General features: G+C 42.9%; 1 protein-coding gene across 1 annotated transcript in view; it reads right to left on the bottom strand.

The window, feature by feature from the left end:
* Window positions 1-13,874, bottom strand: part of EP300 (EP300 lysine acetyltransferase) — a 71,544-nt gene that overhangs the window by 21,384 nt on the left and 36,286 nt on the right. Inside the window, 6 exon segments of the mRNA XM_074271798.1 lie at window positions 1,671-1,845; window positions 2,252-2,369; window positions 2,828-2,965; window positions 3,418-3,511; window positions 7,680-7,916; window positions 9,081-9,194. Coding sequence (XP_074127899.1) covers window positions 1,671-1,845; window positions 2,252-2,369; window positions 2,828-2,965; window positions 3,418-3,511; window positions 7,680-7,916; window positions 9,081-9,194 — 876 coding nt within the window.

Below are 13,874 nucleotides of genomic sequence, written 5' to 3'. Positions count from 1 at the left end.
GGTCAGACAAAAGTAGGTGGTGTGCATTGCTGGTTTGCTGATAAATGTTTTAAGTTTACATTCTCATTTACCCACATAAAACTTGGTAACTACAAGAAGATATAATCCAAATTCAATTCAGTTCAATTCAAGGTTTGTTGTAACAGCTAAGTAACAAAATAGCGGCTAGCTTTCCTGTGGGGCTGGACTTCTTTGTCTTTATCTGAGAGACCTGTGGAAGGCCACTCAGACTCTTCCAGGGCACCATCACAATATTAAAAAGCATTTTCGTTTTTCACAGAGCTGTAAATCAAAGTAATTTCCTCCTGTTCCCCCCCTCCATTTTGTCCACAAGGCTATCTGACCTTACTATAATTTCAGCAAATAACATCTTAATTCATTGGTAATGAATGCCTCCTCCTCTACCTCCTCTACGCTGACTGTTTACGAAACTTCCCAGCTGAAATGAAAGCCAATCTGAAATCATTCCTCGATGATGAACAAGCATTCCCTCTATCCTTATTCCCACATCATTCCCTGCCCCCTAAGACCTTAAGTTTACTTATTTCATGCCTTACAAATTCCCTTTCACCTTTTCCTTTGCTACTTTTTATCTCCCATACTGTGCCCACGCCCTGATCAATACCCGACCACTCAGGTCTTCCCTAGGACATCATCCCTGCATTTTTCACCCCCTTGACTATTTGGTGAACCAGAGGCATCCCTCAGCTGAGCTCCTTGCCTAGAAGGTATTATCTCCCCTGAAGATGTGCCCCATCTCTTTGTCATGGCTCATTTCCACTATCCACACAAGCAATACTTTCCATCCCATCCCGTCTTCTCTAGCTGACCAGCCTCTCTGCTGCCTTTCACTGAAGGCTCCATCCTTTCAAGGCTAGTTTAATGCATTTACATATAGAGGGGGTGGGTCCTCCACTTACACCCCCCTACTGTTCTCTCTGAGGTCTCCCAAGTTACTTATAATGTCTAATCTAGTGGTGTTTTTCCAAGGCTTCCTCCTGTGAACCTGCCTGCAGCCTCTGACCCTTCAATCACTCTCTTGTGCTAGCTCCTTTCTGGCCTCCTCCCTGCCTGACCCTTCTGGCTCTGGTCTTTTTGGTGAATATGCATTTAAATCCTGCTTGCTAAGGCTGGGCCTTCTCTCTGCTCCCTCAGTGGATTCATCAGTTCCCATGGACACCAGTGATTCTCAGACCAATGTAGTCAGCCTTCACCACTTTTGAGTCTGGTATTTTCCACATAACTATACTGAAACTCACTATGTCCAAAAGTGAACTCATTATGTTGCCTCTCCCTTTCCTAATTACCTGGGTGTGAGCCTTTGTCTTTTTGCTGCCCCCCCCCCAATTCTCTGCCATGTACCATTCTATGCCCCTTCTTGACCTCCAGGATTGTAGCTCCAACTCAACAGGGGACATCATCTCAACCCAGTTGTGTCCAAGACCACTTCAATTCATTCTACTTCCCTATTCCATCCCTTCTCTGACCCCAGACTATTGTATTCCCGGAGCCATTAAAAATGATGAGTTCTGTCCTCACTTGCCAGAAGGTACAGACACAGCTTATAGTAGCCATCAATTCTTGTAGTTGTTTGGTAGTAGCACAGATAACCTTCAAACTTAAGGCATGCCCACCCAAAAAGTCAAACATGACCCCAGAGAAGCACTCACTGGCAGCCATGGTGGGCGGTGGGGGCCCCAGGCTGGGCCCCTGACTCATGGAAGGGGGCGCTAGGCCGGGGCCAGTAGGCATCAGGTTCTGTTTTTGGAGCCTAGTACGGCGTTTCTCCTCCAGTTCCTTCTGAATCTTGTAGATCTTTTCAGCGAGAAGGTGATAGTACTCAGCCTTTTCATCGTTTGAGAAAGAAAAAGAGAACGTTATTCAGTGCCAGTGAGGAAATGGGAAAATAGACTGAATAGATCTATCTAGAGGCTGACACAGGCCAAGGGAAGGAGTTTAGACCATGTTCCTTCAGAGCAGTGAGTGGGTGCAGTTTTCCCACCAACATGGCAAACACTTAGTAATTGGCTTTACAATGTGCATTAGTATTTAAATTTGGAGCTTTAGAAAGTAGCTCCATCTTCCACGTGGGATTTAGAGCACCTGAAAACACACCTAAGTGCTAACAGAAGATGCATCTGCTTTGTGCAGAAAGAGAGGTGTCTGTAGATACGATAAAGCAAACGCTCCACAAAAAACGAGTCCCCCAGAACAGGGAGGAGGGACTCAAGGGCCCGAGGGGGAGACTCACCCGACTATTCGCAGATTCATACATGTCTCCCTCCACTTTCCGAGCATAAGCAACCAGGTTCTCCATCCGCCTGTCTTTGAGAGCAGCGGGATCCGGGGTTGGGAATATGGCTTGGACACTGAGGGTAGAAATAGGAAACTGACTTGTCCAATATCAAAGATAGTATTCTGAAGCTGGCTATGAACTTAAGCCTTTTTCCTGACTGAGGCTGGCACCCTACCCACTGTACCACCTACCACTTTAAAATAGAGTACATTGGTAGAATATCAATCCAGCATTTTCAAAACATGCACAGGCGCGCACACACACAACTTAACAGAAATAATACAATTCCTCTTCTTCTGATACTGTTTTCTGTGTGGCAGGAAAGGACGAGAGCTGAAGGAAATGCACCAATCGGGCTTTTTTTTGGCTGAAGCAGCTATAAACTGGTGGTAAGGTGAGCAGACAATATAATGGTAAAGGAAGAGAAATGGGGCCAAAGGAGAGGTCCCAAAATAGTTGGGAGAGTAGCAGAGCCGGGCTGAGGCGATGAGCATGTGCTCAGTCAGGTAGCTGACTTTCCCATCAACTTACAGTTTATGAACAAGATGATTCCGAAGATCCTGGGTAATATCTTCATGCCACTGCTTCCGGATTCCAGCGTTAGCTGGCTGGTTGGCTGCTGGCAGAGCCCCCAGATTGGCAACACCAGCATTTTCATTCATCATTGGGCTATAAGAAAAATCGATAAAACAGTTTACATTAAGGAGAAGGAATAGGAAAAGACACTATTTGAGACAAAGAACTCTCCTGATGATTGCTATAATTCACAGAGAACAAATAATTGGATCTTTTAAAAACAAAACAAAAACAAAAATCCAACCTCCTCAAGTTTTGAGCTAGAAAGCGGTGCTTTCCCACAGTTTTAACAAATATGTGAACCCCTTCTCATTTGTCACTAAATAAGGTGGTGTATAGTATTCAGCAAGATACAGGTACACCAGGAAAGTAGCTTTGTCATTCCAATTCCCCTGGGACTAGGTTGAATTAGATTTTAACAACTCCTAATTTAAGAATGACTTATCTCAACAGAGAGAGTCTTCAAGTCCAAGGAACAAAAGAATCAATAAACAACCACTTATAAACCAAATATTAGGAACAGATTATGAACCGAAGTTACTTACTTTTGAGAATTCATGGTTGAATGCATCATTGCGTCAGGAAGCAGATTAGATGGCTGAACCCCTACACCTCCATTCACACCCATAGGACTGGCACCTGGTAAATAAGTCAACATAACATCATTTAAAACTGCTTCAGGAATAATCACATTAAGCTACCTTTTTCCTGCAGTTAAAAATCAGAGCTAATACTCCAAAGATTGTAGGAACATTGCCTTCAAAATATTTTACTAAAACTCAACTGCTTCAATTTTCACTTTTCCCCTCTATTTGGTCATCTGATCTCTACACCCTTTCTCAGCATACATAGCTATTAGTTTGAAGAAGGGACATGCTTACCCACAATCCAACAGTTCTCATTGCAAATTGTTACAAAGAGAGCTATTGGGGGGGAAAAAAAGGCCAGTGTCTTTCAACACAGTTTTGTTCTCAGGCAAAAGAAGCAGTGTCAAAAGGTGTAGGGTAGATTGCCCTCTGGCATACTATAGACAGCCTCTAGTGGGTCTTTTCAAAGCCAGAAAGCCAATAGAACAAGCAAGACAAGTGATATGTTGTTTTAGGTTGTGTATAATGAGGCTCACAAAAAAAAAAAAACAACAGTCAATGGGAAATCATTCCCTTCAACATCAAGAAATCTGAAAAGAGAGTATATAGAATAAAAACTGGGGAGAAAGAACAAATGAGTGAGAACTTGATGAGTAAAAGTGGAGATAGAGCTTTGCTGAGAACAATAACAACCAGATACTTCTGACATACACTTTATAAACCTCTTGGGCTCCATAGATGGATAGGGAGACCCCATTGGACTTGGTCTTTACCTAGGAATAGCTACACAGCCTAAAGCAGAGTTCTTTGGCTTGCTACTCTCTTTCCTGTGGTGGGTGGGTACCTTTATGGGTCCAGATCCTTACTAGGTCCAGCTCCACCAACCTATTAACAAGTATCTTATTAAGTGTCTATGTACACTAGTTGGATCCAAGCACAAAAATTAAACAATCTCTATTTGTGAAGAGCTTACGTTATAACAGAGGAAGTTAACAAGAACATGGGAAAATACGCAGCAGAAGTATAAATTCAAACAGGTAAACAACTGAAGGTGGTTTGGGAGTGGGACCAGAAAAAGCTCCATGCAGAATACAATGTCATAAAGAAAGAGAAGCAATGCATTCCAGGAATGGGGGAGAACCAGGGCAAAGGCACAGGGACAAGACACAGAAAAAGGGCCAATTTGGAGAGCAAGCAGAGTTTGAGAAAGGAGGAATGTCTAATAAGGCTAGAAAGATCGGTGATACTTAAAAGATAAAATAATTCATCTTTTGTGCCTGAGTCGACAAGAAACCACCAGAATTAGCTGATAGGAGCCAGACTGAGTTTTCCTTAAAGTCTGAAGAGCAGACCTTAAACAATATAAAGACTGGAGGCATGGAGACACCAGGAGGATGTCCCCATCACCACCACACTGAGGTGGCAGCATTGTCAGAGAGATGTGTTCAGACCTGCACTAGGTAATAGGTGGGAATGGAGTAAAAAGAAATATGGCAGGCGATTGGATGCTTGGAAAGAAGCACCATGAGGAGATTTGGCTAATTTACATTGGAAGAATGCAAGGGCAAAGAATGAGTTTAAATTTAGATGTTAAAAGGTCTTTGGGACACCCCATTTGAAATGCCCAATTGGCAGCTGGTAATATGGAACTGAAGTTGGGTTTGGTGTAGATGTCGATTTTTTTTTCCCCTGATGAAACCCGAGAAGTGGATTATTCTAAAATTCATTCTAAAAGACCCGATGTGTATGATGAAGCAAGAAAGTAAAGTGGGAAGAGCAACCAGGCAGGTAAGAGGACAATCAGGATCACTAAGCCTTATTAGCAAGGAACAAAAATGGTCAACCAGGGTGGATGGTGGTACCATGTAAGGTACACGAAAAGCTTGCCAATATGCAGCTGACATGGAGGAAGATAGAAGAAGGGAGTCAACATTTCAACATGATTAAAAAAACTTTCCAATAACACAGACAGGAGTGGAAGAGCCAAGAACTAGCCTAGGCGCTTAAGTCATCCCAGAAGTAGTAAAGAGAAGAATAGCACTGAGGGTGGGGAGGATAATGTAGTAACTGGATGTGGTGGGCAAAGGAGGAATGGGGATTAAGGACCAAAGGTTTAAGAAGACAATGAGGTAAGCAAGGGGTATTTCTTCCTTGGCCATTATTAATAGAGAAATGGGAAAGAACAGTCTCCAATGGAGAGGCTCTCATGGGATGATGATTAAGACATTTTTAAAGTAAAGAGGGAGACAGAAAAATGTCTTTAGCATTTAAGGGTGTTAGGAAGAGAATAAGAATTTCCAAAGGCAAAGTGAAGAAAGTCAATAGAATGGTGAACTAAGATGGGGCAAGAAGGGTGATAAAAGTTCTTTAAAAATGCTCTGTCCTGCTCACAACCTGTATGACCTTAAACAACTTCTGGTGTTCCTCCCAGCTTAAAAACCAGAGCTGTGAAGAGTGAGGGGAGAAGGAGGGAAAGAATGCTTGTCCTGGATGTGACAGGATGGATGGACTGAAACTGGGGAAGCACTGAAATGGAAGTGGGAGTGTGGGAGAGGGAGGGGGCAGATTGGCAAGCAGACAAATTAAACAACGATTTTGGAAATGGCAACGGCTCAGCTTTTGGTGGTACCTTAATATCATTCCTCAGGTAAGCTCTATTAATTTGACAAAGAGACATATCTAATCTAAGCTTCAGATACCTTGATTGACATTCTTGAAGATTTGTGTAAATCCAAGCCCATTTTAGACGTACTTTGCAGGCTCCACTGTTTAAATGAATACATGAATCTTAGTCAAGTAGTCATTATAGTAAATTTGTATTTTTCATGTTTCATATGCATGCAAGCATATATGTATGCAAAATAGCAGGCTTGTTGAAAAGCTTGAAACCCTTGCAGCGATTGCCTTTATGTTCTAAGCTCCTCACTCCCACCCTGGCAGGACTGTTAGTTCCAACACTAAGAAATGTCTTTCAAGAATTGATTTTAAGGGTTTATAGTCTGGGAACTAACTACATTTTAAGCAATCAGAAGACAATTCAGATAAAAATGCAGAAACCAGGTGTCGATAAAACGTCGGTCGATCTTAAGCAAATCAGTGATCTCAGCGAGGCTTAAAATGAAAAAGGTCAGAGAGCAGGTTGTATAGAGTAAAGGTCCCAGTGCTTCCTTAGGGACCATTCAAATTCAACACTGGACAATATATGAGGAAGTGAAGGATTTCTTCACCTGTTGTGTCCTGCACCCACTGGCAGTCTGGAGAATCCTTGGAAGCCTTTCTCAGGTTTTTAAAAATACAAATTAAAATTTTTTTAAATGCAAAAAACAAAACAAAAAACTGCAGTGGGTTACTGAGGAAACATGGCTGTGGAAAAAAAGGTCCCAGATTATGGTGCAGAAGAAAGCCAATTAATTTCTGACCTTCCCTCTAGTCTTAGCTGTATGACAGCTGGAGAAAGTTAGGATCTCTAAGGGCCAGAATGGCTTAACCCATTGCAACATATGGAAACATAATTAAAAGGTGGCTTAAGGGCCTATAAAATGTCAGAAAACTATTATTTCTACCTGAATCAAGCGAGTTCTGTTTGAATAAAGGTAATGATATAACAAGTTTGTCAAATACCCCATCCTAGCATTTTCAACAGTTTGTTCACGTAGGGTAACATAATGAGAGAAAAGGATATGAAACGTAGTTATTTGTCTCATTAACTATGGAATGACTTGCTGAACACTTAAGGAAAAAAAAAAAAAAAAAAAAGAAAAAAGAAAAACAAAATGATACAAAACAAAAACAAACAAAAAGCAAACAAAACAAAACTAAAACCCCCCAGCAAACATTGCAACAAGACAAAGAACAAGCATGGTTCCAAAGAAGGGAAAGTTGGGAAATCCAAGGATGTGGTACAAAGTCTCTGATACAATGAACATTTTGCTCTAGTAAGGGAAAAAAGAGGGGTAATAACTTTTGGTGATACAAAAATTTTGTCAACAAAAATTAACTGGCAACTATAGTATCAGTTAAGTTAGTGCCCACCTGGCATATGAGCTCCCCTGCTGCCCCATTCTCTGACCCCCCCCCATGTCTATCACAACGGACTCTGTAAATCTATGTATTCCAACAAGTATCTAACTGACTAGGCTACACAAAAACCCGATGACGACAGAGGTGTTCCACATAAGACCAGGGCACCAGGCATTTGAAGCAAGGAGGGGTGCACTTACTCAAGGCGTTCATGGGGCGCATGCCCTGGGCTGGCTGCCCTGGCTGCTGATTCTTCACCGGAGCTTGCGGCTGAGTCTGCATCTGGTTTCCTTGATAGGTTAGGCCGAGAGCTGCATATGCCCGCTCTATGGAGCTGGGATCAATCTGACTGGGAGGGTTTAGGCTGGGAGTATTTTGCTGACCCACCCCTACAGAACCAGCATTTCCAATGCCCACTGAAGCGCCGGTCAATATTGCTAAGGAAGGAAGTAGAACATGTTAAAATATCATAAGGAAGTTGTAGTTAGGACCAAATAGCCAGCGTATTCCACCTTCAATTCTTTCAAAAGTAAAAACAAAAACATAAAATCTGCCAACCTCCCCTACCTTCCTTCCCTCCCCCCCAAAAAGCACTGAGTTTTGGGGTCTAAAGAACTGATAATGGATAATAAGAAAATCAGCCTCTGGTCTGCTGGCAGATCAAAATGATATTAAACAAGTGACTGGGACCTTCTTGATGCTTTGTGATCACCAAGTGAGTGTGTATGTGTATATGTATGTATATGTGTGTAAGTGTATATGTGTGGGTGTGGCGTGTATGTGTCAGGGGGAGGGGCCCGCTAGTGATCTCCAACCCTGCTGAGAGGGACCTAAGCACCTCCAGGTGTCATTGGCCAAGGAGAACACTGAGGCTCTGCTGGTGTCAAAGGAAGGATTTGAACTCGGATCTTCCTGGCTCTAAGCCCAGTTTTCTATCCACTGTCATGTAGCCTCATAGATTAAAAAGTGATGGAGGACCAATAAAATTTGGGCTCTTCCACTTGATCAGACTTTAAAATGGAAAAAGGTCTTCAAAAACCTCGCCTCTCATGAATGCTATTTCTAAGTGGACATAGCAGACAATACTATGAGCACCCACAGGGGGATCTGCAAACTCTACACAGTAATTGTCAGTGTTTTTCCTCAGGACTTTTAATTGATCCAAAAATATCGTGTACCTCAAGGCTAGGCTTATAATAATAAAGACTGACAGTGGGAAGGGCAGGACCTAAGTGTGCCTTTGGTGGATTTGCAATTTAAATGTCCTAAAAGAAAGGTATCCTATCTTGTTCTATTCAACAGCCTCTTCTCTATTTTCCAATTTTACAGAACAATATTAGATTTGAGAACTAATTATTTAACTTGGGAAAAATATAAGGATTCCGAATTTTGTTTATTCTGGTGCCAACAAGAATTATCAACTTCATAGTGTTCAGAAATATGAAAGAAAAGGACGGTTGAAACCTAGAAAAGAAGACACTTTCCTTTCTTCAACTGTGCACAAGACTTCACAATTTAAACATCTGGACTCCTGAATTCCACATTAGATTTCATGAAAAACTATATAATAAAGAACAAAAGCAGTGAGACGGATGGCTTACATTGTTGATTTCTTTTATCCCCAGCATTTTTGAGGGGCAAACACACAGGACAGTCGTGCCTTGTGCAATTCTTCCAGTGTGAGATGATTTGTCTTGAAGAAGCACAATGTGCCACTAAAGGGAAGAAGTGGAAAGGAAGGAAGATTTTTTTAAAATAAAAAATGTCTGCTGGTTCTTTTGTGTAGTAAGCAAAGATCAAGTCAAGCAACATGGTAACTTCATGCCTATAAAGAAGGGCATCTGTCATCTACTCCACAAACATCCAAAGCCTGTAACCAATGTAGGCAATCATACAAACCTGACTCAACCAACCTCCCAAGAGGTTTTCTTCTCCAGCTACAGAAAAGCAAAAATTGGAGACAAGAAACTCCCTCAAAATCCTTATACTCTTAAGGATAGCATAAAAGCCAAGGTCTTGATCCTTAGGACACGTGATCTCCCTATTTGCAGGTCTATTACATGAATCTTATTAGAGAAAAGGAGAAAGGGGGGGAAAAAAAGCACACAACAGGTGCTCCTCTTGGTTCTCTATAAGGTTCTCCAGATCCTCAGCCATCAAGTCCCAACTCTATTTCTCTTCTCAGGCCCCTACATAGCATCCCCACCTCCATAGGGCCTCAAAGGTTCTCCCTCAGGCTTGCCAAAGTCCCTTCATGTATTCACTTTGAACTGCAGTTCTGAAAGTCTACAAGGAAGGTATATGGTATAGGATTAACACTCCTTTCTATACAGTCTTCTGTTGTCACAATTGTTATCTATTCCTTGGATCTCCCACACAACTGAATGGAGCAAATCGTCAGACTTCTTTTATTCACTAAGGGTCGGTTCAAGAAGGCATCACAACTTGAGGGACCCTGCTGGCTTGTTTCAGAAAATATTACCTGGGACCAGACCAACAAAAGGGTTCCCTCTCTCTCCGCACACGTCACCCCAGACAGTTACTAAGCACCTACTAAAGATCACCAACTTTCTTTGGCTAATTGAAGGTCTAGCCTCTACCACTACCATGACCAAAGTCAAATATTTGATTCTCCTGAGAAGCAAGGGGAGTCGTGTATTTTAATTTTCATTTCACCACATATGCAATAAGGATGACCATACTTTTGGCTTACTGTCTCTTGATAAGAAATTCATCTGAGAAAAACTAAGCCAGGAAGGTGTGATATTCTGAAACTTAGTGCGTACCAAAATTTTTACTCTGAACACATGAGCTCTTTTTCCAGCCGTGGCAATAGACATCACTGAAACCTCTAGATCAAGTAAGCATCCAGATTACTGTTTCCCCAATTTATTTTCCAAAGAAGAAGAAATGAAGAAAGGAAGGACTATTCTGACCTTGCTGTTAATCAGTAAGAAGGAAATGATTACTGACAAATCTTAATCAACCAAGTTATCATGACATCATTGAATCACCATTAAGATGCATCCTTGGACAGAGAGATGCAATGCAAAGGCAAAGGAGAGTTCTGGCTAACCATAAAGATGCAGCCGTATAGGTACCTCGATCAAAACTAAGCAAGAAACAAGCACAAAGAAGGCACCAGAGGACTGGCTGAGCAGCCCTAGAATAGCCAAAGAATTCCCAAAGAGAACCGAGGGGAAAAAAAGCGCTCTCTAGAATGCAATCCACATATCCAATGATGGTTGAAGAACTATCAGTCTCTGATCACTAGTCCTCAGCCTTCAGTGGAGCAATGGAATAGCGTGGAGCTTTCAGAAAACAAGGTATACTCGAAACACAAAAAACCAGGCCCAGATGTGGAAGTGGTGATGAGGTGAGAAAGCTGCAGACCCAGCAACCTGTCTATACTAACCACAACCCATGAGGGGTTAAGAGAGAAAGGAGATGAAAGGGAAAGGAAAAGAAGAGAGGATGAGAAGAGCGTAAGAAGCAAAGAGGTGAGAACTAGAGGCACAAAATTTGAAATTCAAAGCTCATTTTGGGGGGGAAGGGGGCTTAGCATCAGCTGTGCGAGCATGCAATGGATTTTTATTTGTACGTGTGTGGTGAGTAGAGTCAGAAGGTTTTTATAAGCGTTAAAGCACAAAGAGCTGGAGACCGTGCCCCTGAGGACACACCAGTGACGTGAGGGATGCTCAGCTTAAAGGCAACATTGGAGGCTGGTGGTGACTGTCAGGATTGTTAGTCTTGTCCCTAGTGGGATGCCCAGGGGCCCCCATGTCAAGCTGGACTAAAGGACTGAAAACCCGTAATTCCATAATCCCAATTAAAAACAAAATTCACAAATGCTTCGCTGTCCTGCCCACACCGTGAGGGCCCTCGGAGATGAGTCCTTGGTGCAGACCCCACCTCTAAGCTCTCTCTCCATCAGAGCTCTGGGTGCATCACTTCTTACCAATTCTTTCCTGGTCCAGGTGGTTTACAAACACAACCAGATCTCCACTCCTGCCACAAAGGTCATCCCACCCAATGACAATCCTGTTTTCCCCTTGCTTCCTCTTTTTGAATTCACTTCTACCTCATTGTCATGGAATAACATGCAAATACAATTTAACCCCCCCCCCCATTAAGCTTGTGGAAAAATTGAAGATTTTTTTTTTTTTTTTAACAGAAACCATATGCCGGGAACTAAGCAGACGTGTAAAGGAGACATCTTGGGGAGTGAGGAGGGAAGACCTGTGGAGGCTATTCCGGCAGTGCTTGAGAAGGACAGGCCTTGTGAGGGCTTTTATGAGGAGGGATGGGTGTGGGAAGAACTGACCAGAAAGCAGAGGAGCCAGAGACGCCAGGATCTGCTCTGGAATCAGCATCAGCCGATCCTTGCCCTCTGCTCTGCCCTCCCTCCTTACTCACAGAAGGGATGGACACCTCCAACCTCTCCTATAACCTAGGCACAGGGACACACAGCAAGGCTGGGTCTCTCGTCTGGCTGGCTGTCTAGCTTCCCGCTCTTCCTGCAGATTGCCCCTGAGCTCCCAGGGCTCGCCCCCCCCCTCCACTGCTCACTATACGTCTCATCTTCCTCCCACTCCCCTCTCCCCAGACACCTCCATCCAGCCTGCTACACCAAAGCTCTCCCCAGGCTCTGCTGTCTCCACTACTATGAACTAATTCAATGGCTTCCTGAGCACCCCAAGGGGCTATACTAGAAGGGGAGGGCTTGAGGAGAATAGGGACTTGCTCTTTCTTGCACCCAAGGTCCAATTCATCATCACCCATCTGCCAAACACTTGCCCTCCTCGTTACCAGCACCCCGGACCACCCTTGTTTTATAACCAGATGGTTATCTAAAACCATCTCCCATTCTCCCCCATCTCCATGGCTTATTTTATACGTCTAAATCTTTTCTCCACTTGGTATTATTCTCCATTGACCCACACCAGAACTGAATAAATGCTGAGTAAATTAAAGGGATACTTTGGGGGCCCTGAGAAACTACGTTTAGTCAAGCAGAGGCAAGCATGAATCCCGCCTGCTGGACCAGCCTCATCTCTTGCCCATCCTGGCTATGAGTCCAGAAGAGCAGAAGGTCCTGTTTCCAAAATTTCTCAGTATTTATGTGAACCAGACAGAAGTGGATTAGAAGAATTCAGGAGAAACCCCAAATCCAACTCAAGTGATGGACCAGTGGATCACTAGAGTAAAGTCTCTGATCGAAGACCATGACAGTCACTCCAATTGGCTTATCAATGGTGTAGCTGAAAGAATGCATCAAATACATTATGGTTTTGTAGGTGACACAGATGCCCAAGTCATTGAATGACAGAATTGGAACCAGAAAGAAGAGATGTCAATTAAAAGGTCAATGAGAAACTGACCTTTGGGAAAATTTTCATTTACTATGGCTATTCAAAACGGAGCAGGCACCTGTCTGGAAGGTGTCTAGCAAACTGAGACTCGGGGAACAAATGGGCAAAGCTGGTCACTGTGTTGCATATACCAATTGTGCAAAAGAAAGCATATGGCTTTTTCCTTGCTATTGAAATTAGTTCAGCTAACAAAATTCAAATCAATAAACACTGCAACATTCAAACTTAGATTTAAAGCTGAAGAACTGGATTGAGGAAAGGTGGATGGGTTGTTAATGTGAAAAATAATCAAGGGACTTTTGCAAACAGAAGCTATCATAAAAATCTTCTTCATCATAGATGGAATGGAAAAGGATCTCAGAAACCAAGCAGGCCAGACCTCATTCTACAGAGGATGGGACAGTCGTGGAGTCTGGCCTTTGCGTCTAGGCACTAGATGGATGGTCATGAATAATTCAGGCAGTGTGACCAAGACAGTCACTTGGGCTACAAGTGGGCCTTAGGAGATCTCAGGGTTCTGAGTAAAATGGAAGACTTGCCTCAAGAAGAAAGCATTGGGAGCAATGGGGTAGGAGATACAGAGGCAGAAAACCCTGGACTAGTAGCCTTCTATCACTTCCCCAGCCTCGGGTGGAAAGCTGATGATATGAGCCCCTCTTGTCTCCACCCCACCCCACTCCCAACATGTGGGAATCCTGGGAAAGGTGGCATAAGTTTCCTTGAGGTCTCCAATCCAAGAAGATTTCAATTTGAGGCTGGATGTCAAATTTGGGGAGTGGATGTAGGTGGGTGGATTCCTAACCAAGTATAAATGAGTTGGATTAAATCTGAGGTATCAATTTTAATGGTCGTAGTCTAGAACCTATTTACCGGATAAGCCACCAGAGAAATACCTGCGAACACAAAACTAAAACTTGGTCACTGAATTTGACTTTCAAATGATACCTCAATCAAGAGGTAGAGGGGAAAAAAATCAAATTGGGGAATACGTTTCTTGAATAATTAGCAGATAGGGTTTACTCA

The sequence above is a fragment of the Sminthopsis crassicaudata genome, chromosome 5 (assembly GCF_048593235.1).
Source record: "Sminthopsis crassicaudata isolate SCR6 chromosome 5, ASM4859323v1, whole genome shotgun sequence".
Lineage (NCBI taxonomy): Eukaryota > Metazoa > Chordata > Mammalia > Dasyuromorphia > Dasyuridae > Sminthopsis > Sminthopsis crassicaudata.
Note: the sequence above shows the minus strand (reverse complement) of the source record. Positions and strands in the feature narration are given on the sequence as shown.